At 38.7% G+C, this 24,239-nt stretch overlaps 1 protein-coding gene across 2 annotated transcripts in view; it reads right to left on the reverse strand.

Moving 5' to 3' along the window:
• Positions 1-3,040: 3,040 nt before the first annotated feature.
• The window catches only part of LOC143856726 (uncharacterized), a 45,704-nt gene continuing 24,505 nt past the window's right edge, over positions 3,041-24,239 (reverse strand). For both annotated transcript variants that reach the window (XM_077367012.1, XM_077367008.1), the window contains exon 10: positions 3,041-3,861. In XM_077367012.1, the coding sequence (XP_077223127.1) occupies positions 3,648-3,861 (214 nt within the window). In that variant the 3' untranslated portion in view covers positions 3,041-3,647. The remainder of the gene's footprint in view (positions 3,862-24,239) is intronic.

Consider the following 24,239-nt stretch of genomic DNA (forward strand, 5'->3'; position numbering starts at 1 on the left):
TGATGGTGAGTAGCCAATGGAGGATCCCTTTCAGGCCTTTCAACAAGGGCGCCCGTGAGTTTAGCATATTCCACTTTTTATATATATGGAAAAATACACTTAGACCCCTTGTGGTTTCAGACACATTCAACTTAACCCCTAATGTTTAAAAAGTTACAAGTAGACCCCCTGTGGTTTCAATTTGTATAAGTTAGGCCCCCTCAGTTGACGGTTCGTCCACATATTGAAGGGTTAGGATGATCCGATATTTTTTGGGCACATCCCATCTATGTAAGGGCCCATCAAATGATCGCTTTGGATCATCCAAACAATGTGGGTCCATACCCGAATCCAAACACTACCAAAAACACAGTGGGCCCACATTGTTTGGATGATCCAAGGCGTTCATTTGATGGGCCCTTACATAGATAGGGTGTGCCTAAAAAATTAGCTCCATTAGATCATCCTAACCCTTCAATCTGTGGAAGAACCGTCAACTGAGGGGGTCTACCTTACACAAAGTGAAACCACTGGAGGGTCTACTTGTAACTTTTTAAAGATTAGGGGTTAAGTTGAATATTCAAATAAAAAGGACAGATCCTGCCATGAGGAAAGCTTTTATGGTCCATATACAGAAGAAAGTCTGCTCAATGCCAGCAAAGATTGCCAAAATAACAGTCACCTAATATGCCCATAATGCCCTCAAAATTTATTTCAGGCACCCCACGAAATTACATTCATAACCCTTGCCCATTTTACAGTGAGACACATTATTGGTATCTTACCCTCAAAATACTGGTCGATGATATATTGGGAGTTGATTTTTTCACCCCCCTTGTATGAGGGATGCGCCCCCCTTTAACGTGAATTGTGGGCAACTTAAACGCTTTTTTTACTTCAAATCATGTTAAATGGGGGGCGCATCCCTCATACAGGGGGCGAAAAAATATCGCCCGTGATGTATTCGCTCTCTTTTCGCCACCCCTTCTAGAGTAAAAAGAGAAGTCATAAAATACACTGAAGGGGGTGGCCAGGGAAAGAAAAAGGGGGCAAATATATCACTTCCCAAAATACTAAAAATATGGAGTGAATATTATCATAATAATACCAATCCTTCCTTGCCTGGTACTCTTTTTCATCCTTTGTAGGGCCGGTATTGACACCCGTAAAATTAGGTCTGACACCCTTATCATTCTGTCCTATTGCTAGGGCTGGCAACGGGGCGGGTCGGGGCCGGATGTTGGGGTCCCCTACCCCTTCCCCTTTGCGGGGAATTTCCCCCCTCCCCTTCCCCTCCCCTCTGCGGGGATGGTGGGGAATCCCCTTCCCCTCCCCGCATCCTTCGGGGACAAAATCCCCGCCCCGCCCCGCTCCAACATCATCCCCTCTTTAGTCATTGATACACTGATGATGGGTGTCCTTAATCAACTTGATGCAATTTCAATATATAAAAATGTTATAAACTAACATACTTGTAGACGAAGGAGATATATTTCTTACTCTTCAGAAGATAGCAAAATCCCTTGAAGTACTGACTTGACTCTTGAGTGTTCTCGCAACAGTCGCATCAACAGGCGTTATAAACCCAAATAGATGCCTGAGCAGTGTTCAGAGGCTTGGGAATCACCAAAATGCAAAAAGTGAACTGTGTCCCTAACCTGAGCAATGTTTCTTTCGTAGGAAGGAATTAAGGAAACCCTAAGTCCCTAACCAAAATAAAAATGCAATTTATTATTTTATTTTCGCCACCGATGTTGGCACTACGATTTTTTGATAATGGCATACACTAAGCTTGTCTTTATTATTTCAACATCTGTCAAAAGGTTATTATAGTTCCCAAAATGCTCTCAGAAGCTAATTAAAAGGAAAAGAGAAGCTAAGTTTATGTTTGGGGGAATCTTGTAGCCGATCCACAGAGTTTCTAGTAGTTTTCCTAAAAAAAAAATACTTAAAAATAAAAAAAAATGGCATTGATTAACGGGGCGAGCGGGGCGGGGCGGGGAGGGGACAACTACATCCCCTTCCCCTATCAAATCGGGGAATCCCTGCCCCAAAAGGGGCGGGGCGGGGCGGATCCCCTCTTTTTCGGGTGAAATTGCCAGCCCTACCTATTGCTGCGTTTGATTTCCTTTTTTTAACTAAACTCAATCCAGCCATCCAAGCACACCAATGTGTAAATAATTAGACGAAAAAACAAAGACTTATATCTGCAGTACCATATTTTGATAATGGCACTAGTCACTTTGTTTTACCTTTTTTTACTTAGCAATACTCAACTCAACTAAACTCAACAAAGCCTTTGTTCCAAACTAGTTCGGTCGGCTAAATGAATCCTTTAGAAAAAAAATCATGAAGAAGGTGAGAGGAATCTACCCTGCTCTAATCCGGGCTCTAGTTAGGTTCTTCCACGTGGGTCATTTTCTTCCATTCTATCATATCCCCAAGGTCATGTTCTCTATTATTTTCCTAGCTATCAAGCCTTTCCTCACTGTTTCTACCCAAGTTATTTTCGGTCTGCCCCTCTCTCTCTCTCTTTACTCAATCAATTTGGCACAACTCGCCTCTTCTCGCCAGAGCATCCAAAGGCCTACGTTGGATATGTCCAAACCATCTTAAGCGGTGCTCTCTCATCTTCTCCTTAATTGGTGCCACTCCCATTTTTTTACGAATGTTCATTTTTAATTCTATCTACCCTTGTGTGGCCGCACATCCTCGCTGTTTTTACTTAGCAATATGCTATCAAAATCCAATCAGAAAAAGCGTAAAAAAAAAAAGAATAGTGCCATTATCCAAATATGGTAGTGCATATACCAGTGCAAAAAACAAATAAGACAAAATGATATGGTGCAGAATGCTCACATCAATGAGTGAACACCAAATCAAATAAAAAATTTGAAGCAATTGATTGGGTTGCAATGCTACTTCCTTTTATTGCTTAAACAAAATTTTATGACCAAATTACTCCTTTCGGGAGTGGATGTAGCAAGAATTCATAGAAAATGAGTGATAGTGAAAGTGATGCATATAAGATAAATAGAAAATGCAATTAATATTCCGAAAAGAGAAAAAAGAAGAAGTTTCCATTAATTATTGAATTTACAAGCAGTAAAATTGACAGAGAAAAACAGACCACCGGATTCGTATCCAATAACGCGACACTGAACCTGAAAATTTTGACTGAAAATTTCGCGCATTGAAATATGCATAAACATTTTCGAATGAACTAATTAACATTTAACTTCTATGAAATTGAATGAAGCTACCAATTCTCCATCCTTTTTCCTCCTTGAAACATGTCAGGAACCATAGGATCCTCAAATTTTTTCATGAATATACATAGGATCCTAATTTTTTTTTTTCATGAATATATAGAGGCCTGAAATTATCAGCAATTATATCAATGGCCTCAACTCTTCTGACCCAGTCTCAATTCACCTTGAATTCTCTAAAACCCACTTTTGATTTTCAGTATTTTCTGCATTTTCTCCTCAAAGTGAAACCGCTTGATCTCTTTCTGCTTCTTTCTTTTCCTTTTTCCGTGTTTTTTTTTCTTGGGTTTGTGCATGTGGGTGTATGTGTATGTTGTGGTGCTCAAAAAGATTTGAGGGAGATCATAAATGCAAAGAGAAATCGATGGCAAAAGGGGAGGAAAATCAATTAATTAATGATTAAAGTGAAAGACAGAGCACACCCTCAGGAAGATTTCTAGGCATTGGAAGTGCATTGACATATTTCTTGTGGAATGTTTTCGAGGAGGACGAGCCCTGGACTCCATCTGTAGTGCCCCGGGCATGGATTCTGCCAAAACGATTGATGATCGAATACCTCTCCAATTCCTGGCATTCAACTCTGATGTCCAGAATTGAAGCTCTCTTGTCCAGTCTGCAAGATCATATGTGAGCATCAGATAGAAGAAAAGTGAAGGGAAAAAAAAAACAAAAAACAAAAATATGTTTCGATGTAACTACCAGAATAATGCATTCAATCAAATGGGTGCAAACATCAAATATTTTGAACTATGAAGTAGGGGTGCTTGGAATTATGTTTTGGAAAAAGGTCAAAAAAAGAGTTGGATTAGAAACTATATATGGAAGTCCTAGGAAGATAATGAAGCTATCTTGTCCAGTCTGCATGAACATACATGAGAGCATCAGAGAGAATAAAAGTAAAGACAAAATCAAAAAATATATTTCGATGTAACTACCAGAAGAATTCAATCAATCAAATGGGTGGTAGCATCAAATATCTTGAACAAGAAAAGGGTGCTTGGAATTATCTTAGAAATTGAGAAAAGGAAAGAGTGGTGGATCAGAAACTACATAATGAAGTCTCAGAAAGATATCTGAGCCCATAGCCTCCAACCTTCCAGATATTTTGATGTAACATTAGACAAATGAATGCCGGATTTTAAAAGGTATTATCATATTTCTCAAACTTAATCTTAAGATTGTTCAAAATAGACAATCCACAACACACAGCAAATGGGAGAAATTGGCACAACAACCTCATGATAACCATATGAGGTTGAAGAACTCCTCAAAGATAGATAAAATTGATGAATACATTACTATTTGATTATCTCATGTTTGTTTTAGATTAAAGTTGATTAATTCTAAGATTTATTAGTTTGTTAAATGAATATCATATTTATATTGTTACAAATTATGATAGCAATCAGCAATTTAATATGTACGTACGTGGCACCATTTCTAGATTTTTAGATGTTGCCATGTTAGACAGCTTGTATCCATGTCGAAACTACACACATGAATCCGTATCCACAAATCATGAATATATATACTTTTTATTTTAGCCGTGTCCCTGATTCTAAATTGTGGGGGTTTGTCGTGTCCGACACTCCGTGACCGTGTCGACACGCGACACTCGTGTCCGTGTCCACAAATCATAGCATGAGTGTTACCAGGGCCGCCCCTTTAAAAGGGGGCAGGACCCATCTAAGAGCAATCTTGTCCGAGTTAAGAGGAGCAGTACACACTTCCTTTGCACTCCTTGAAAAGTTATAGATCAAAATTCACCGAATTTTCCTTTCTAAATATAACCCGATTGATCATGGATCACCTGATGTTCCTTGATATATTTTCAATGAGTGCCACTACCATAAAAAAAAAGTCTCATACTTCAGTTCCAAATGTCCCAATAGATCACAAAAAACTAAAAGTTCAAAATTATAATTGGATGGGCCTTTAGCAATACTAATCAAGAGGTCCAACTCCAACCCGATGCCATACACACCAAAGAAACTTCAAAACACTTAATACTCAATGGCAAGTTTAAATTTCTTTTTCTTTCAAAACAAAAAGGTGCATACTCAAGACCACGTGGTTGGGTCACCTGATTAAATGTTGAGAAATAAGAAGTAGACAACCACTCATCGCAGGGTAGGGAAAAACATTTGAGTGCCAAAAGACCTTTGAGATCCAAAACCCATATGCTTCTATCAATGTCAAAGGGAAATAGTGAAGGGATTCTAATGCTCTAAAGAAAACACAAAAGGCACACAAATTCATCATTGAGGTCCCTCCTGATGCAGAAGCATCCCCTGGGAATCTCTACTCCGGTGAATTTGATGGATTTCCCACAAACAACTAAGGAGTTAGTGATTACAACCCTTTTGGCATGACATCCAGAAATGATGCTAAAAATTAATCAATGGCTAAATCAATTAGTAAATGTATTGAGTTGGATCCTCTATTAAATGTCTTATTTATTTTTTCTTATTGATATGAAAGTGGAGTGCAAGAAAAAAAAAATGAAGAAGTGTAAGTAACATACGTTACGATTTTTTCTTGAGTTGGATCGTAACATACGTAACGATTTTGCCATTCAAAAAAAAAATGAAGGTGGAGTGTGAGTATCCAGTTGAACATCTAAGCAGTACTAAAAGGGAAATGCCATATGTCTGCGATCAAACACTAGTGGTGCATTTCAAAGGCAGATGTACAAGTAGCATAGAAAAAAAAGAAAGCTCATTCCAATGTCAACAATTCCATGAAATGACTTCAAGCAACCACAAAGATTGTATGTTCAGAAAAGAACTATAGATCTACGTTGTATCCTTGTTGGACGTTTCATCTCAAACAAATGTGCAGAGCATTAATAGCATGCATTCGGCTATTGGTTAGATCTCCCATTCAGTTTACTCAAATGAAAGGTATATCTCATGAGATCTTAATCTATCACCTTGCTTGTGATGATGTTACGAGAAGAAATTTAACCAACACTTAGATGAATCAACCTTGTTTAAAAGCTAAACAATTGTTTCTTGCGCAAAGCAGCAGAACCATCAATATTGGAAAAAACCATGACCTATAAGCCTTTAGATATGTGTAAATTCCATTGACTCTCTGAGGAATTCTCCATGGAACTTTGAGCTTTCTTTACGAACAAGTTTCAGAGGTCTGGAATCTAATTTTTATGCAAGAAAACCTTAGATCTGAAGGTAGGAATCATCCTTGCCATCACAGCTCTAAGGATCTTTTCAAATAAATGCAGAAATCACCTCTACGGATCTTTTCAAATAAATGCTTCAAGTAACTCTGGGAATTTACAAGATCCGATTGTTTCTCGTGGAGTTTTTGCACCGATTAGGGAAAGTTGTGAAAATCACTAACAGAGAGGAAATTTCAATAGAAAATTGTCACGAGGACTCACGGATTTGTCCAAATCTCAAGCTGTGTGTGTAGATCTGGACAGCTTTACACCATTCGAATCTTCTTAATTCTTCCTAAATGTCTTCAAACCAAGCTTTTGTTGTAGCTTGGCGTAGACAAACCAAGACTCAGATCAGCTCAAATTCCTTGCAAATCCAGGAGAAAAGAAACAAGAAAGATCTGCTTGTAATCAAGCTTAAAACCTTCTTTGAAAGAAAATCCACAATGAAACCCTATTTGTAAGAGGTTTCCCACTCAAATGAGATTAGCTAAAAAACAAACCCTCAATTTTTATTACAAAATCACCGTCTACTACAAATGGATGTGGAAGTGGCTATTTATAGCCCACTACAATGGTAAAATGAGCTATCTACCCTTATTTTCTCAAAATGACAAAAAATACCCAAGATAAATGCTAGAAATAACCGAACTATCCCTAGTGTAAGAAAAAGACCAAAAAGGACATAGAATAATGGGAAAATAACTAGGATACCTCTTATGAGATATACCTTTCATGAGATATACCTTTCATTTGAGAAAACTGAAGGTGAGATTTGACCAATAGTTGAATGCATGTTATAAATGCTCTGTACATATGCTTGAGATGAAGCATCCAACAAGGATACAGCATAGATCTGTATCTCTTTTCTTAACATACAATCTTTGTAGTCGCTTAAGGTCATTTCATGATGAATTGTTGACACTGGGATGGGCTTTCTTATTTTTTATGTGCCACCTGTACATCTGTCTTTGAAATGCACTACGAATCTTTGATCTCAGACATATGATATTTTCCTTTTAGTGTTGTTTACAGAATTCAGCCGGATACTTGAACTCCACCATCAAATCATTAAGAAAAAAAATAAGACATTTAGTAGAGGATCCAACGCAAAGGCACTTACTAATTGATTCTGCCATAGTTATTTTCAGCATCATTTTTGGATAAGCCAAAAGGGCAGGGACCTCATTGTACATCACTAACTCCTTAGCTGTTTGTGGGAAATAGTCCATTCTTTTGGCAATTCTATGCCTACGGATTGTGCTTTCACTTGTATTTCACACTTGCGCGCACCTTATCCTGCATCACCTCCCCCAACACAACACAACACAACACAACACGCACGCACGCACACAAAGCCTTCCCCAAACATGCATATTTGTCTCATTTTGCACTGGTGCGTTATTTTCTCTTCCCTCACCCTCTAAAGGCATTTCTCTAATAAAGTCGTATTACTCATTCTTATATTGGAACTAGAAGACCACTTTTCATCTTTTGGTTTCCAAATCTCCTTCCATTCGTGAAGTGATAAAATTTCTTCCATAAGTCATGACATCACAACGCCATACCGCCGACATCATCAAACGTAAGGTGAATCTCTCTCTTGATCTAGAAGAGATTCTTGGATTTGGATAGATCTTGTCTTAGATGTATTTGTCATGATTTTTAATCAAGTTTTGATTGATTTTGGGGAGTTTAGGAACATCGAGATATTTCAGAAAATTAAAATTTGAGAATCCAGACGTGGAGCTTTTCGATCGATAATCTCTCTTGAAAAATGCTTCAAAAGTATATCAGTGGGGAGTTGATGCAGGAGGATTGAAGGAAGTTCGAATATTTCGCACTTATACCAAACTGATGTACGATGAATCTATGGAAGGGAATATGTCTGCTAATTTTAATCATAGAATGAGGAGTTTTAGGGCAGGTTCTTGAAAGCATTCGACTTTCAAAAAAAAAAAAAAAAAATCTCGATGACTTAGGAATATGGGAAAGTATATTTGAGAATAAGGATGAAAATGATGGGTAAAAATTAGGGTTTCAAGTCCAAAAACTAGTGATTAAATTGGAAAAATATTTCTACTAGGTTTCGCGTAGGTTCGGAGGAGAACAAACATATGTCTGAAAAGTGCAGATGTATGCCAAGAAGCTGCAGACATATGCCGCGAAGGTACAAGAAAGGGTTTTGAAAAAGGATTAAGGGACACATGATTTAGGTTGAGTTGAGATGGGTAAAACAAGAAAAAAAAAATTGGGTTTTAATGTTTTAGACAGGGAAAAGGAATATTTTTGGTTCCCGGACAGATTGTTCGTGAGGAAGAAGCCAAGAAAACAAGAAAAAAAGAAGAAGATATATATAGATTGAAAGTAAGGGGAAAAAAATACTTATCTTAAGGCATCCCACCAAGAGTTTTCCTTTGCATCTCACCAAAAAGATGATGAAGATTATACTAGAATAACAATAGCAATCCTGAGGCTTCGCACCTCAGAAAAGATCAAGGCATCACACCTTGAGGATGAAGGCTTCACACCCACAATTTTGCAAAGCAAGTCCTTTTTATTTAGAGAAAACGGTTGCTACACATATGTGTAGAGAGTTCTCTACACACTAGCTTAAAATACAGTGGGGGCCCACATTGTTTGGGTGATCCAAGCCATCCATTTTAAAGACCCTCACATAGATAGGGTGTCTACAAAAAATCAGATTCATAGGATCATCCCAACCCTACGATTTGTGGAGGTAAAATGTATGTCTTTAAACCTTCACAAATTAGTCCATTTTTTGCCTCCACAGTTCAAATGGTTAGGATGATCTTATGGATCTGATTTTTTGTGGACACCCTATCTATGTGAGGGCCTTAAAAATGAATGGTTTGGATCACCCAAATAATGTAGCCCCCACTGTATTTTAAGCTAGTGTGTAGATAACTTATCTACACATATGTGTAGAAACCGTTTTCTCTTTTATTTATTCATTCCATCATCATAATCATAATCATCAGTATTAAAAAGAAAAGTGCCATGAGGCTTACAATACATAAGAAAAAGAAGAGAACTAAATGGTTCTAAAACCCTAAATAAAAACACAATACTTTTGGACTAAAATACGCTCTAATGACTCAAAACTCCAACCCCAATTAAACCTTCCCTAATAAATGTATGGGCCCTATTTAAAACCCTCATAACTCAAAGAAAACAAGTGATCTTGGTGGAAAACGACCGCATTACCCCTCCTATAAACAATTAAAAAAATTGGGCCGAAATTAAAAATTAATAAAATTCGGCTGAAATATTTCTTTCAGGTCGAAATATTTCAATTTCAGCTGCTACCGAAATGAAATCCACTTGGATTCGAAAAAATACTAGATTTCGCCCGAAATTTCGACATTCCGCTCGAATTTTGGGGATTTCGTTAATGTTTGGTCAAAATATGCGAAACATGCAACTTTTCATATTAAAAAAAGAGAAGTTTCAGTCGAAATGTCGCCATTTTGACAGAAACCTTGAAAAAATCAACTCCACTCACAAAAAAGAACAATGAGATTCCTTTAAGATATTTCAAAAAAAAAATCGATAAACTACACACTAGCTTGGGTGTGTTGTTTAAGAAATATCCCAGACAGTGGTAACCCAGACTGTAGTAACCCATGAGCTTTCTCTAGAAGAAGATCATGAACCCTACCCTCCCTACCTCAAAGGGAGATGTGTGGCGAAAGAAAATCGAAATGATCTTCTCGTTCACAACGTCCTTGATTAGTATCGTTTTCGGACTCCCTGAGGCGACCAATCCCCTTCTCCAACGGATCCTCATTTTCGAGATAGTACTTTCCTTATATGCTGTGAGTGCTTCGATTCTGACCAAAGGAACCTGTGCTAGACTTACTAGCAAGTTTGGTTTCTTAATGGCTCTGATCACCCTCAGTTCCCTCTTCTACAATTTCTTAATCTCAATTGGGGCACGTTGGGGATTGCTCGTTTTCATTCTCTGTCTTCACCTGCTATTGTGTTTGGCCTCGGACTTATATGCTATTTTCTAGACAAGAAGAAGAAGAGAGACAATTAATACTCACTGTGAGCCTGACCAGAACAGGGTGTCTATTGACATTAACACTCACTGCGAGCCTGACCACAATAGCGTGTGTATTGTCATTAAAGATGACGGGTAAGTTTTTTTCATATCTTTCTACATTATCTCTGTTTCATCTATAGTTTAGATTGCTCCCAGGTTTTCTAATTGGGCTTGTTTTTGTATATTTTCCCTTGGAGTAGCCCTCTCAAACCCCTACATTTCCTGCCTCTCGCTTGGTAGAATTGAAAAATCAAATTATCGCCTCCCGATGCGTATCATCTGGTCTGCCTTCTCTTTTCACATATCTAGACTCCATTAGGAGGGAGACGACGGAGCCTGCAGGAGGAAGACTGCTGAGAACAAAGTCGATGTGAAGTTCACGCTATTAATAAGTTTGTCTTGTTTCATAAATGATTGTCTATAAATACTATTAAAGCAAACATTTTACATTGTATAGGTTGAGACTGGTATAGATTTTGTCACAGTGTATGTCAAAATGCTGGGCGAAAGTTGTTTATGCCTGGATGCTTATAATTTGTCTTAGTTGTAATTTGGATGTTGTTATTTCCATCTTGCTTTCTGTTGGTTTGGGGATTGAGTGTGATTAGTTCTTACTATTTCCAACTAGTTGTACTTTTTTATTTATTTTTGGGGAACCCCATTAGACATAAGTTCTGTTTTTTTGTTGCTTTTCAACATGCAAAACAACTCTCTATTATGTAGACCTCATTTATCTTGGAATCAAAGTGCTTTATTAGTTGCTTTTCAAAATATTGATCAGGGTTGTCATGTTTTGGAACCTGCAACCATGAGCTTTCTCGAGAAGATCATGATGGGCAAAGACCCATCAAAGCTCATGGATCTTCGCCCATCATGATCTTCTTCTCGAGAAAGCTCATAGGATCATCCCAACCCTATGATTTGTGGAGGTAAAAATGGACGCGCATAAACCTTTACAAATCTGTCCATTTTTGCCTCCACAGATTAAAGGGTTAGGATGATCCTATGGAGCTGATTTTTTGGGCACAGACTATCTATGTGAGGGCCCATCAAATGAATGCTTTGGATTACCCAAACAATGTGCCCCCCACTGGATTTTAAGCTAGTGTGTAGACAAGTTATCTACACCAGGGTGTAGAAACTCTCTCTCTCTCTCTCTCTCTCTCTCTCTCTCTATATATATATATATATATATATATGAGGAAACTGTTGGTGAGCTTAAGCGCCCAATCACATGGGGGCCCACTTTGTTAGGATGATCCAAAGATTTCATTTGAAAGTCCCTTACATAGATGGGGGGTGTACCAAAAATCAGCTCCACAGGATCATCCTAACCCCTCCATTTGTGAAGGACAAAAATGGACAGACACAAATCTGCCCATTTTTTGTCCTCCACAAATGGAGGGGTTAGGATGATCCTATGGAGCTGATTTTTGGTACACCCCCTATCTATCATAAGGCCTTGCAAATGAATGGTTTGGATCACCACAGAAAATGTGGGACCCATGTGATTGGGGAGCTTAAGCGCACCATAAGTTTGGTGCGCTTAAGCTCACCAACAGTTTCATATATATATATATATATATATAGAGGAAAGTGTTTGTGCGCTTAAGCGCATGAGAAATATGGTGCGCTGAAGGGTATTTTCGTTATTTTCGTTTCAAGTGGGTCCCACTAGCTAACGCAGATGAAAAACCCAAACGCCATTACCCTCGTTTTTTTAAAAGGTTGATATTTTCGTTATTTTCGTTTCAAGTGGGTCCCACTAGTTAACGCAGATGAAAAACCCAAACGCCATTACCCTCGTTTTTTAAAAAGGTTGTAGAAGTTGCAGATGAAAAACCCAAACGCCATTACCCTCGTTTTTTAAAAAGGTTGAAGAAGTTGCAGATGAAAAACCCAAACGCAACATACATACATACATACCCTCGTTTGGGAAAAAGCTTGAAGAAGATCAGAAGTTGCAGATGCCCTCGTTTGGGAAAAAGCTTGAAGAAGAGAGCAAAAGTTGCAGATGCGTCGTTTTTTAAAAAGCTTGAAGAAGATCAGAAGTTGCAAAATAGCCTAAATAGGTTATGCCCCAAAATTATTTCCATTGGTTGATTCTAACCCTCCGATCTATAGAGGGTTAGGATCAACCCTCTAACATTCAGATTGGAGGGTTAGGATCATCCTATGGAAATGATTTTTGGAACATAACCTATTTAGGGTATGGCCCATCTAATGGACGGTTTGGATCATCCTATGGTGTGGGCCATACAGTACTTTTAATAAAGTGAGAGTGCGCTCATATGAAAACAGTAGTGTTGGTAACATTCCTTTTGTTTTTTATTTTATAACAATTTGCTACCAAACTTCTCCTATGGCAACTTCTCGGCATGTGGCCATCGGGTGCAAAGATGCGAACATGGCAAATATTTGGCAAATGTTGCTAGCAAAAAAAAAAAAAAGAAGCAATCATTACACCACAAAAGTAAAATAGCTAAAGTATAAAGTTTTAAATGAAATATTACATAGAAATGTTTATAAATTTGTAAAATTACGAAAAAAATACCAATAAAATATCGAAAGTTATGACAATTACCGGAAAACAGATGAGGTCAAATCCGGAGAATTATTACAAACTTTTGACTGTCCAGATTTAAACAGAGGCCCTGAAAATCACTTTATTGTTCAACACCTACCTTGTTTAAATCTGTTGATACCACTGAGTTATAACTCAGTGATCTCTCTCTTTAATGGATTTTAATGTTTCCTGAGTTATAACATTATCGAATTTTTTTTGTACCAACATTTTTGCTTGTTTCTTTGGAGCATCATATTTGTTTAATTCCCTAAGGATCTGCTTGGATTTCAAGGAAAAAACATTTCTGGCAGAATTTTTTCTTGTTAAAGGTAAATGATAAGATTATGGTTAATTTAGAGGGTTTTTCATCTGCAACTTCTTCAACCTTTTTAAAAAACGAGGGTAATGGCATTTGGGTTTTTCATCTGCAACTTCTTCAACCTTTTTAAAAAACGAGGGTAATGGCGTTTGGGTTTTTCATCTGCAACTTCTTCAACCGTTTTAAAAAACGAGGGAAATGGCGTTTGGGTTTTTCATCTGCAACTTCTTCAACCTTTTTAAAAAACGAGGGTAATGCGTTTGGGTTTTTCATCTGCAACTTCTTCAACCTTTTTAAAAAACGAGGGTAATGGCGTTTGGGTTTTTCATCTACGTTAGCTAGTGGGACCCACTTGAAACGAAAATAACTAAAATACCCTTCAGCGCACCATATTTCTCATGCGCTTAAGCGCACAAACAGTTTTCTCATATATATATATATATATATATATATATATATATATATATATATATACAGAGAGAGAGAGAGGAAATGGTTTGTGAGCAGCTGCTCAGATAAGCTTATCTGAGCAGAGCTCACAAACCATGGGGGGCCACATTATTTGGATGATTCAAAGCATTCAGTTGATATGCCCTCATATAGATAGGGTGTGCCCAAAAATTTAGCTCCATGTGATCATCCTAACCCTTCAAACTGTGGAGCCAAAATCTGGACAAATTTGTGAAGGTTTATACACGTCCATTTTTAACTCCACAAATCGTATGGTTGGGATGATCCTATGGAGCTGATTTTTTGGGCACACCCTATCTATATGAGGGCCTATCGAATGAATGTGTGGATCATCCAAATAATGTGCCCCCCCCCCCCCCCCCCCCCCTCTTCTATGGGAGATAAGCCTATTTGAGAAAATACATGTGGCCCTACATTTTTTGGAGGATCAAAAGCATTCATTTGGAAAGCCCTTCCATGGATAGGATGTGTACCAAAAATCAGCCCTATAGGATCATCCTAAACCTGCCATTTGTGGAGGGAAAAAATGGGCAGAAACATTAGACACACATTGTCTGTCCATTTTCCCCTTCACCTTTGATTGGGTTAGGATGATCATACAGGGCTGATTTTTGGTACACACCCTATCCGTGGAAGGGCCTTCCAAATGAATGCTTTGGATCCCCATAAAAATGTGGTGCCACATGTGTTTTTGAGCTATAGCTCAGGAACACTTTCCTCTGTGTGTGTGTGTGTGTGTGTGTGTGTATAATATAGAGGAAACTGTTGGTGCGCTTAAGCTCATCAAACTTATGGTGAGCTTAAGCACCCAATCACATGGGGGCCCACTTTGTTAGGATGATCCAAAGCATTCATTTTAAAGTCCCTTACATAGATAGGGGGTGTACCAAAAATCAGCTCCATAGGATCATCCTAACCCCTCCATTTGTGGAGGACAAAAATGGACAGACACTATCATAAGACCTTGCAAATGAATGGTTTGGATCACCACATGTGATTGGGGAGCCATGTGATTGGGGAGCTTAAGCGCACCATAGGTTTGGTGCACTTAAGCTCACCAACAGTTTCCCTCATATATATATATACACACACAGAGAGAGAGAGAGAGAGAGAGAGAGAGAGAGAGAGAGAGAGAAGGGTTCCTGCAAACGTGTGCAGGTAATTTACCTGCAAACGTGTGCAGGTAAGTTACCTGCACACGAGTGCAGAGACAGGGTGGGGGCCACATTTTTGTGGGGATCAAAACCATTCACTTGGAAGGCCCTTCCATGGATAGGCTGTGGCCCAAAAAGCAGCCCCATTTGATCATCCTAACCCAATCAAAGGTGGTTTTTTTTTTTTTTTTTGGGGGCGGGGGGGGAATGGACAGACATTGTGTCTATGTTTCTGCCCACTTTTCCCCTCCACAAATGGCAGGGTTAGGAAGATCCAATGGGGCTGATTTTTGGGCCACACCCTATCCATGGAAGGGCCTTCCAAGTGAATGCCTTCCTCCCTCTTATCTTAACCCACTAGACTAAAGAGTAACAGAGGTAGGGTTCCGTCATGGAAGACCTCGATAAATATGGAAGGAAAACCAACGAGCTACCATTCAGCATCTCAAAGCATTCTATATCAACATCCCATCTAAAATTTAAAGGCTTCCACAAATGCACCTTGGAAAGGGGAATCTTCACAGCAACCTTATGTACACTTCCTAGCAGACTAATAGGTCTATCTCAATTGCCCAGAGTGAAACACGTAGCCTTGCCATCCTTAATTTGTCGATCCCTCTCAAAGAATTCCCTTGTCCACCTTCACTACATAATCTTTGACGAGATATCACATCTCTTAAAAAAACTCCAGAGAGAAATCATCCGAACTTTGAGAGGTATCCATATAAATAGTGAAAACCACCTCCTTAACCTCCTCTCCGCATTCCTTATCTAATTAACTCTTCCTTTGAGATACTAGAAATTACTAGCTACCAATCCACCTTTCGAGTAAGGGTCTATTCATTTGATTTCGTTTTCGTAGAAAGATAGTGGCAACCCACGCTTTTTGGTCAAAATGGTTGCATGGGCATTTTGTAGGTTTCTACGAAAACCTTCTAATTTATGGAATTTCGGACGTGTGACACGGACAAGCAATCTGGGTATATTTGAGTGGCAAGCTATGTAAATCTGAACGACATGCTAAGTATGCATGGGCCTTCTTTTATTATCACGGAACCCTATGGCGCAAGGCTAAAGACAACGTTCTCCAATGGCAATGTCGTCGGAGAAATGCATCCAATGGTCCACGAAGGTTCTAAAATCTTTGCGAGAGAAGCCGGTGGCTGCTGAAATCAGTTGGAAGCCCGAGTAATGTTGATGCAGAAGCGCATAAACTGTCAATGAAACAACAATCTGAAATTGGTGGCTGTTGAAATCGTCCAACTCTCTCTATCTCTATCTCTCTCTCACACGGGTTTGTCACACCCCTCTCAATCGCCACTCCCTCTCCCAATTCATTCGAATGAAGAAACGATGAAAAGGCCATTTTATAATTTGTTTAAAGGGGGCAGGGATGTGTTAGTTATTAATGAATTTGTTCTATTTTTCTGTCTTTGCAGGTTTTTTAATTGGTTTCTTTTTCTTTTCTTTTTGCCACGTCATTTCCTCGGGGTTTCCGACCCGAAGAAGGCAACTGAAAAAACCCTAAAAGAAAGGATAGAAATCCACTACTGCCTCTTCAATCCCTTTCCTATCCTCCATCTTGATCCCATCCACAATCGAACTACTAATTTCATTCTTCCTCCTTCTCATATTGGGCGTCCTAAGAAGAAAGAGGTAGTTTTGGTCTCCCTCCTTCAACCCTAGATCCTTCCATTTTTGCCTCCAACTAATCCCCTCCATTCTAAAAACATTTCCCATAATCACTTTTGACATCTATTCTTTTCTGGTTCTCATCCTTTAGGACTCTCTTCTCCTTATCGAGATTTTCAATCCCTTTAATATGCTCTTCTTTTTTGTCCCAATCCTTCTAATTCAATGAATTTTCACTCCTTAATCCTCTTCACTTCACTCAACTTTCTCCAAAATCTACACCCTTCCCACCCTTCCATTTTACTTACTTTCCAACAATCCTCTAGGCTCTATTTATTTCAACGTAAAATGGGCATAAAACAAAATTTACGCCCAATTCTCCACTTAAAAATAGTCATAGAATTTGTTTTACAACCATTTCACGTTGAAAGAAACAGAGCCTAGCTTCTTCTTCTTGGAGTGAAAAACCTTTAACCAAAAAGTTTAGGAACCGAATGGTCTTTTTGTCCTCCTTTCCAACCTAAAGCCCAACTAACAAGTGATCTAAAATCAGACATGGTAATCCCCTCCGGTAAAGATCAGCAAAGTGCAACTCCCAATCAACAAAAATAAGGAATCTATCTAACCTGGACATGACAAAAAAAAGGGCGGCCCAGTGCACGAGGCTCCCGCCATTGCGGGGTCTGGGGAGGGCTAGATGTACACAGCCTTACCCTTGCTTTGCAAAGAGGCTGTTTCCGTGACTCGAACCCGTGACCACAACGTCACAATGGAGCAACCTTACCATTGCGCCATGGCTCGCCCTCTAACCTGGACATGACAAAATATCTTAATTATTAGAACATGTATATCATGTTTCCATCAAAGACAATCCATCAGATATAGGTCTTAAAAAATTCACTATAGGTCCACCTACTAGTGGCCACCGTACTTCTTCCCCTCATCAATGAATGGATATAGTGTTGAAATCTCACCTAAAACACCATGTGTTTTAAATCTTCATCGAAGCCAACACAAAGCGACCAAAATGTCCACTGAAATCGATACCGAAACCAAAACCGCAAGTGTATCAGTGATATAACATAGAAGTGTGGTATATAATTACATTTATAAGAACAACAAGTGAAATATGGTGTATGTATTATGTATAAATACTTATAAGAATTACATGCGAAATGAGATAAGTACTCGTGGCGGCCCGTTCCTAACTTGGGATCAGGATCCGAATTTCACAATTATCATATATACGCAATAACACATGTCACTAGGTGTTCGATGTTGTTAAACCATTATGGATGGCTATGTGATAGTTTCTAATTATGTATTTGTGCTTATTCTAGTATTTCCTGAAGTTCCGTCATAAAATTCTATAAATTGCATATGTTTCCATATGTTTCCCTGATTTTACAGGATTTCCACTAAAACATGATCGAGAAAGGAATGAAGGTGGGCTACCAGTTAGGTAACGGTAGGAAAATAGGTTGGAAAGAAAGGTGGGAGCGAGGATTGTAATTGATTGCGTTCGAGGTGAGGGCTGACTACTTTCTTAATAAGAAACACACGCTAATGTAAAAGAAATAAAGAACTAAAATAAAGTAAATAAAACTAAGAAGATAGGGGAAGAATAAGTTCTAGCATCACTCAGGTTCCGAGGAGTCACCCAAGTTTGAAGCATCACACTCCAAAGTATGCAAGAGTTGTAGAAGGCTGAAATGTCATTCAAAATCTACATCTCAAAGGATTCAAAGGCCTTACTATATAGGCAAAACAAACCCTGCAACCAGGTGTGTAACGACCCAATTCCCGCAATAGGTTGCTATGGAAGGAAAGACAAACAAAAACCACATGAATTTTTTTTTTGAAAACAATACATGAAACAATCTAATAAGAAGTAAATAAATGAGCAATCTTATTTCATTGATTAAAATGTCTACTACATCAATTAATAAATCCTACTACTAATCATGTCCATGAACGAGAGTAATAACTGTGGATATAACTCGAACTATAACTCTAAGCCTAATAGACTCAATAACTCTTGGATATGACAATATTGTCATTCTGAAACCTGATTGCTCATCCCCGTCCTAAGTGATGTTCATGTCTTCATTTGTGAATGCCCCATCATTGTCATTTTCAAAACCCGTGGAGTAATATTAGGGTCAGTATGAACTGAGCAAAATCATATAGATGACTCGTATGATAAAAGTGCATTAATGAAATTGCATTATAAAGATGATCCAAAAATCAATATCAACAGGAAATCGAAACAGAATAGGTATATGAATATCTTAACAAGAATGTGTGAAAAGTGGCAAAAAGGCAAAAGCATAGGTAATAAATTGTGTTGTATGGATTCGGATTCGCGTGTCGGGATCTGACACGGATTCGAGGTGTCGGATTCGGCAAACCCCAAAAAGTAGGATTCGATAATTTTTAAATAAAATAAAATTTTAAATTATATATATATATATATATATATATATATATATATATATATATATATATATATATATATATGAGGAATTCTAGACTGAAGGGAGCCCTTGCAAAAAAGAGGTGAAAGGGCTCTCCTATTGGCTACACATCACCATCATGCATTAATATCAGCTGAAAAGTCATACATGATGGTGATGTGCAGCCAATGGGGGAGCCCTTTCACCTCTTTTTTGCAATGGCTCCCTTCAGTTTAGACTTCCTCTCTCTCTCTCTCTCTATATATATATATGTATATATATATATATATATATGTATATATATATATATATATATATATATATATATAGAGAGAGAGAGAGAGAGAGAGAGAGAGAGAAAATGGTTTGTGTGCAGCTGCACAGATAAGCTATCTGTGCATGGCTGCACAAACCATAGTGGGACCACACTTTTTTGGGGATCCAAAGCATTCATTTGGAAGGCCCTTCCATGGATAGGATGTGTACCAAAAATCAGCCCTATAGGATCATCCTAACCCAAACAAAGTTGGAGGGGAAAACGGACAGACACTGTTTCAGCCCATTTTTCCCCTCCACAAATGGTAGGGTTTGGATGATCCTAAAGGGCTGATTTTTGGTACACACCCTATCCATGGAAGGGCCTTCCAAATGAATGCTTTGGATCCCCCCAAAAATGTGGCCCCTCATTGGTTTGTGCAGCCATGCACAGATAGCGTATCTGTGCAGCTGCACACAAACCATTTCCTCATATATATATATATATATATATATATATATATATATATATATATATATATAGAGAGAGAGAGAGAGAGAGAGAGAGAGAGAGAGAGAGAGAGCATGCATTTGCTGCGCTCGAGCACAAAAACAGGGTGGGGCCACATTTTGGGTGGGATCCAAAGCATTCACTTGATGGGCCCTTTCATGGGTAGGGTGTCCACCAAAAATCAGCTCCATTGGATCACCTTAGGGTGTCCATTTGTGGGGCCAAAAATGGACAGATTTGTGGACAAACAGTATCTGTCCATTTTTTGCCCCACAAATTGACACCCATTGGTGATCCAATGGAGCTGATTTTTGGAAGGCCCCCCATCCATGATGGGGCCTTCCAAATGAATGCTTAGGATCACCCCCCCAATGGCCCCACCCCCCTGTTTCTGTGCTCGAGTGCAGCTAAGCCTAGCTGCGCTCGAGCGCAGCAACTCTTTTCTCATATATATATCAGAAAAGTGTTGCTACTCGATCTTGTAGCTAAGCTTAGGGTTGCAACTTGGGCCGGGTTTTACCCGGCCCACGTCAACCCGACCCGAAAAAGGGCAGGGCAGGGTTTATAGATCTCGGGTAAAGGGTAGGGCCGGGTTTCACATTCCGAAACCCGGTTGATTCTCGGGTCGGGCCGGTTTTACATGTGAAAAGCCCGACCCGAATTCTTACCCGAAGTGCATATACTTAAATTCTTCGTTTAAATTAAGGGTATTTTAGTCTGTTACAATGGGGGGGCGTGGGGGCGTGTGTTAAGGGATGTCATGCAGTTAAGCCCCGTGCTAATGTAACTAAGTGGAGTAGTGAAAATATCTTCCTTTCTTACGAAGAAACCGCTAACTTTATGATACCACGCGACACGTGGAGCAAAATCTTCCGTACACATGTAAGTATCTTAATGAGAGCTAGGAAAACGGACATGTTTTCCTTAAAAAATGACGATTGGTGGGACGCGTGGACAAAAAGCCGATAAAGAGGACCAATTCGGCCAAATAGTTTCTTGTTCCACTAAAATTACCAACATACCCCCCTACGAGGACGGCTCAAGTAGTCAAGTCACCTGTCATAGGTTTAGCGACGGTGGTATTAATTTGAAAATTCAACCTTTAAATAGGGGTATTTTTTGTCGTCGAAAAAGAGTTCCGTTTACGGAAATAGATTTATGTCCTACAATGGCATGACCTTTCACTCATTCATTTGTTGGCCCCTGTCCTTTATAGGTCATGCCCTCCAAAACCATCTTTATTATATGACAATTAATCTTAGGCTTTGGTTTGTGGAGGGTTGTCATTTTTTTATCTTTACCACTCATTTTACCTATAATATATCAAAGGGGTAGAGTCCTCCAATAAGGTGGGTCCAGTCAAAGGGGAAGATTTTTTGAATGATGGTCTATATAAGGTGGGCCAGGGCAGCAAATCAAAGGTTTAGATCATTCACATAGGTGGGCCAGGGCAGCAAATCAATGGTTTAGATCATTCACATAGGTGGGCCAGGGCAGCAAATCAATGGTTTAGATCATTCACATAGGTGGGCCGATTCTATTTTGTTGTGCTTAAATACACCACCATGTAGCATGTAAAATCTCTTGGTTTTATTTCCAAATTTATATAGGCTACTGATATTTGCATTGCCATGGGAAAAAAAAGGCGATGGTGGGAAAAAACCGGCCCGACCCGACCTGAGATAGTTTCTCGGGTAGGGTAGGGTTTTAGGAAACCCGACCCGCCCGACCTGAGTTGCAACCTTAGCTAAGCTTATCTACTCGGTCGGGTTAAATACAGTGGGGGCCAACATTGTTTGGGTGATTCAAGCAAAGGTTTTAAATTTCGATTTCAGTACCGATTTCGGACCCCACCGAAATCCGAAATTTTGGAGAAATCCGGAATTTCGGGCCGAAATGTGGTATTTTGGCTTGAAATTTCGGCCGAAATTTTGTAACATTTTTTTAAAAATAAAAAATGGCATTTAATCGAAATTTCGGTTTCGGTCCCCACCGAAATCCGAACCATTCATTTGAAAGTCCCTTACCTATAGGGTGTCCACAAAAAATCAGACCTATAGGATGATCCTAACCCATCCAATAATGGAGGGAAAAATGGGCAGATTTGTGGACAAACTGTGTCTGTCCATTTTTTCACATTTTGCCCTCCACTGTTGGATGGGTTAGGATCATCCTATGGGTTTCACAATTTGCCCTCCACTGTTGGATGGGTTAGGATCATCCTATGGGTCTGATTTTTTGTGGACACCCTATCTAGGTAAGGGACTTTCAAATGAATGATTTGAATCACCCAAACAATGTGGGCCATCATTGTATTTAACCCGACCGAGTAGATAAGCTTAGCTACAAGACCGAGTAGCAACACTTTTCCGTATATATATATATATATATATATATATATATATATATATATATATATATATATATATAGAGAGAGAGAGAGAGAGAGAGAGAGAGAGAGAGAGAGAGAACGGTTCCTACACATGTGTAGATAAGTTATCTACACACTAGCTTAAAATACAGTGGGGGCCACATTATTTGGGTGATCCAAACCATTCATTTTTAAGGCCCTCACATAGGTAGGGTGTCCACCAAAAATCAGATCCATAGGATCATCCTAACCATTCGAACTGTGGAGGCAAAAAATGGACTAATCTGTAAAGGTTTAAAGACATCCATTTTACCTCCACAAATCGTAGGGTTGGGATGATCCTATGGATTTGATTTTTTGTAGACACCCTATCTATGTGAGGGCCTTTAAAATGGATGGCTTGGATCACCCAAACAATGTGGGCCCCCACTGTATTTTAAGCTAGTGTGTAGAGAACTCTCTACACATATGTGTAGGAACCGTTTTCTCATATGCTTGGATCACCCAAACAATGTGGGCCCCCACTGTATTTTAAGCTAGTGTGTAGAGAACTCTCTACACATGTGTAGGAACCGTTTTCTCATATGGTGATCCAAGCCATCCATTTTAAAGGCCCTCACATAGATAGGGTGTCTAACAAAAATCAGATCCATAGGATCATCCCAACCCTACGATTTGTGGAGGTAAAATGGATGTCTTTAAACCTTTACAAATTAGTCCATTTTTTGCCTCCACAGTTCGAATGTTAGGATGATCCTATGGATCTGATTTTTTGTGGACACCCTACCTATGTGAGGGCCTTAAAAATGAATGGTTTGGATCACCCAAATAATGTGGCCCCCACTGTATTTTAAGCTAGTGTGTAGATAACTTATCTACACACACACACACACACACAGATATATATATATATATGAAAATTTTGAGGATGGAGGGTTGAGGCCTTAAAGTTTTTAGTAAGAGAATCGAAGAAGAAGGGAGGGGGTTGATGTTCTACGGTCGAGGAGCTAAGGTTTTTATTAAAAGATTTCGGGTTATGCTTTCATATAAAAAAAAGTTAAGGAAACACGTTTAAAGGAAAACTATATAGGATTCACATTTTAAAAGAGAAAATGATGAGTCAGATTCGCTCGAAAAAACAGGATTCGTTCAGGACACGGCTACGACAAGAATTCGGGTGTGTCCCACATGAATTCATGTCCGATTCGCATGTGGAGACGTGTCGACACAGAATCGGCATAGGGGGGCAAAGAATCCATGCAACACAGGTAATAAAGAACATGAATAGCTTATGGTATAGAAATCTAATTGCTATGGTCAAACTACTCATAATATCACATCGTATCCAAAAGATACGGTTCAAATTCATGCATCCTATGTATATAATCGGGTCAAACATCACAAGCCGTCGCAAGCAGATCAAAGACATCATATATATATATATATATATATATATATATTATATATAGATTAATAACATAAAAAGGTCATCAAGTATATACATATGGACCTAAAAAAAACCTAACAATAGTCCTCAAAGTTATTTTGCATGTCCAGGGCATAAGAATAAAAGGTGTGAGTATGATATGATAGAGGAACAAGTCATAATATCAATAACATTAATAACACCGTTATTATAGAGTCAACAATCACTTCCCTTGAGTTTTCGTGAATGTAAGGAACGATGTCAATACGTCTCTATGAATCAATCAGGAAGGTGTCATGTACCAATTACATATGTCAAAATTTTCTTGCAACTAACCTTGTGTTGTCATTAAGTTAATTTTTTAAATTCCGTCTTATCATGACGATGGAGATTTTCCGTTTTCTTTGGTATACGTAAATTTTGTCCGATTATGTTATTTGGATAGATTTTGTGTTATTTGAAAGGATTTATGAGTTATTAATATTATTTGGGTAAATTTTTGTCTTATAATGCTATGTAATTTTTCATCTCATTATGGCACATGGCATCGTTTGTGGATTCCACCGCATTATGGTGTTTT

The sequence above is a fragment of the Tasmannia lanceolata genome, unplaced genomic scaffold, assembly GCF_043159265.1.
Source record: "Tasmannia lanceolata isolate RefF3 unplaced genomic scaffold, GAP_Taslan_0.1 ptg000003l, whole genome shotgun sequence".
In the NCBI taxonomy this organism is placed as follows: Eukaryota; Viridiplantae; Streptophyta; class Magnoliopsida; order Canellales; family Winteraceae; genus Tasmannia; species Tasmannia lanceolata.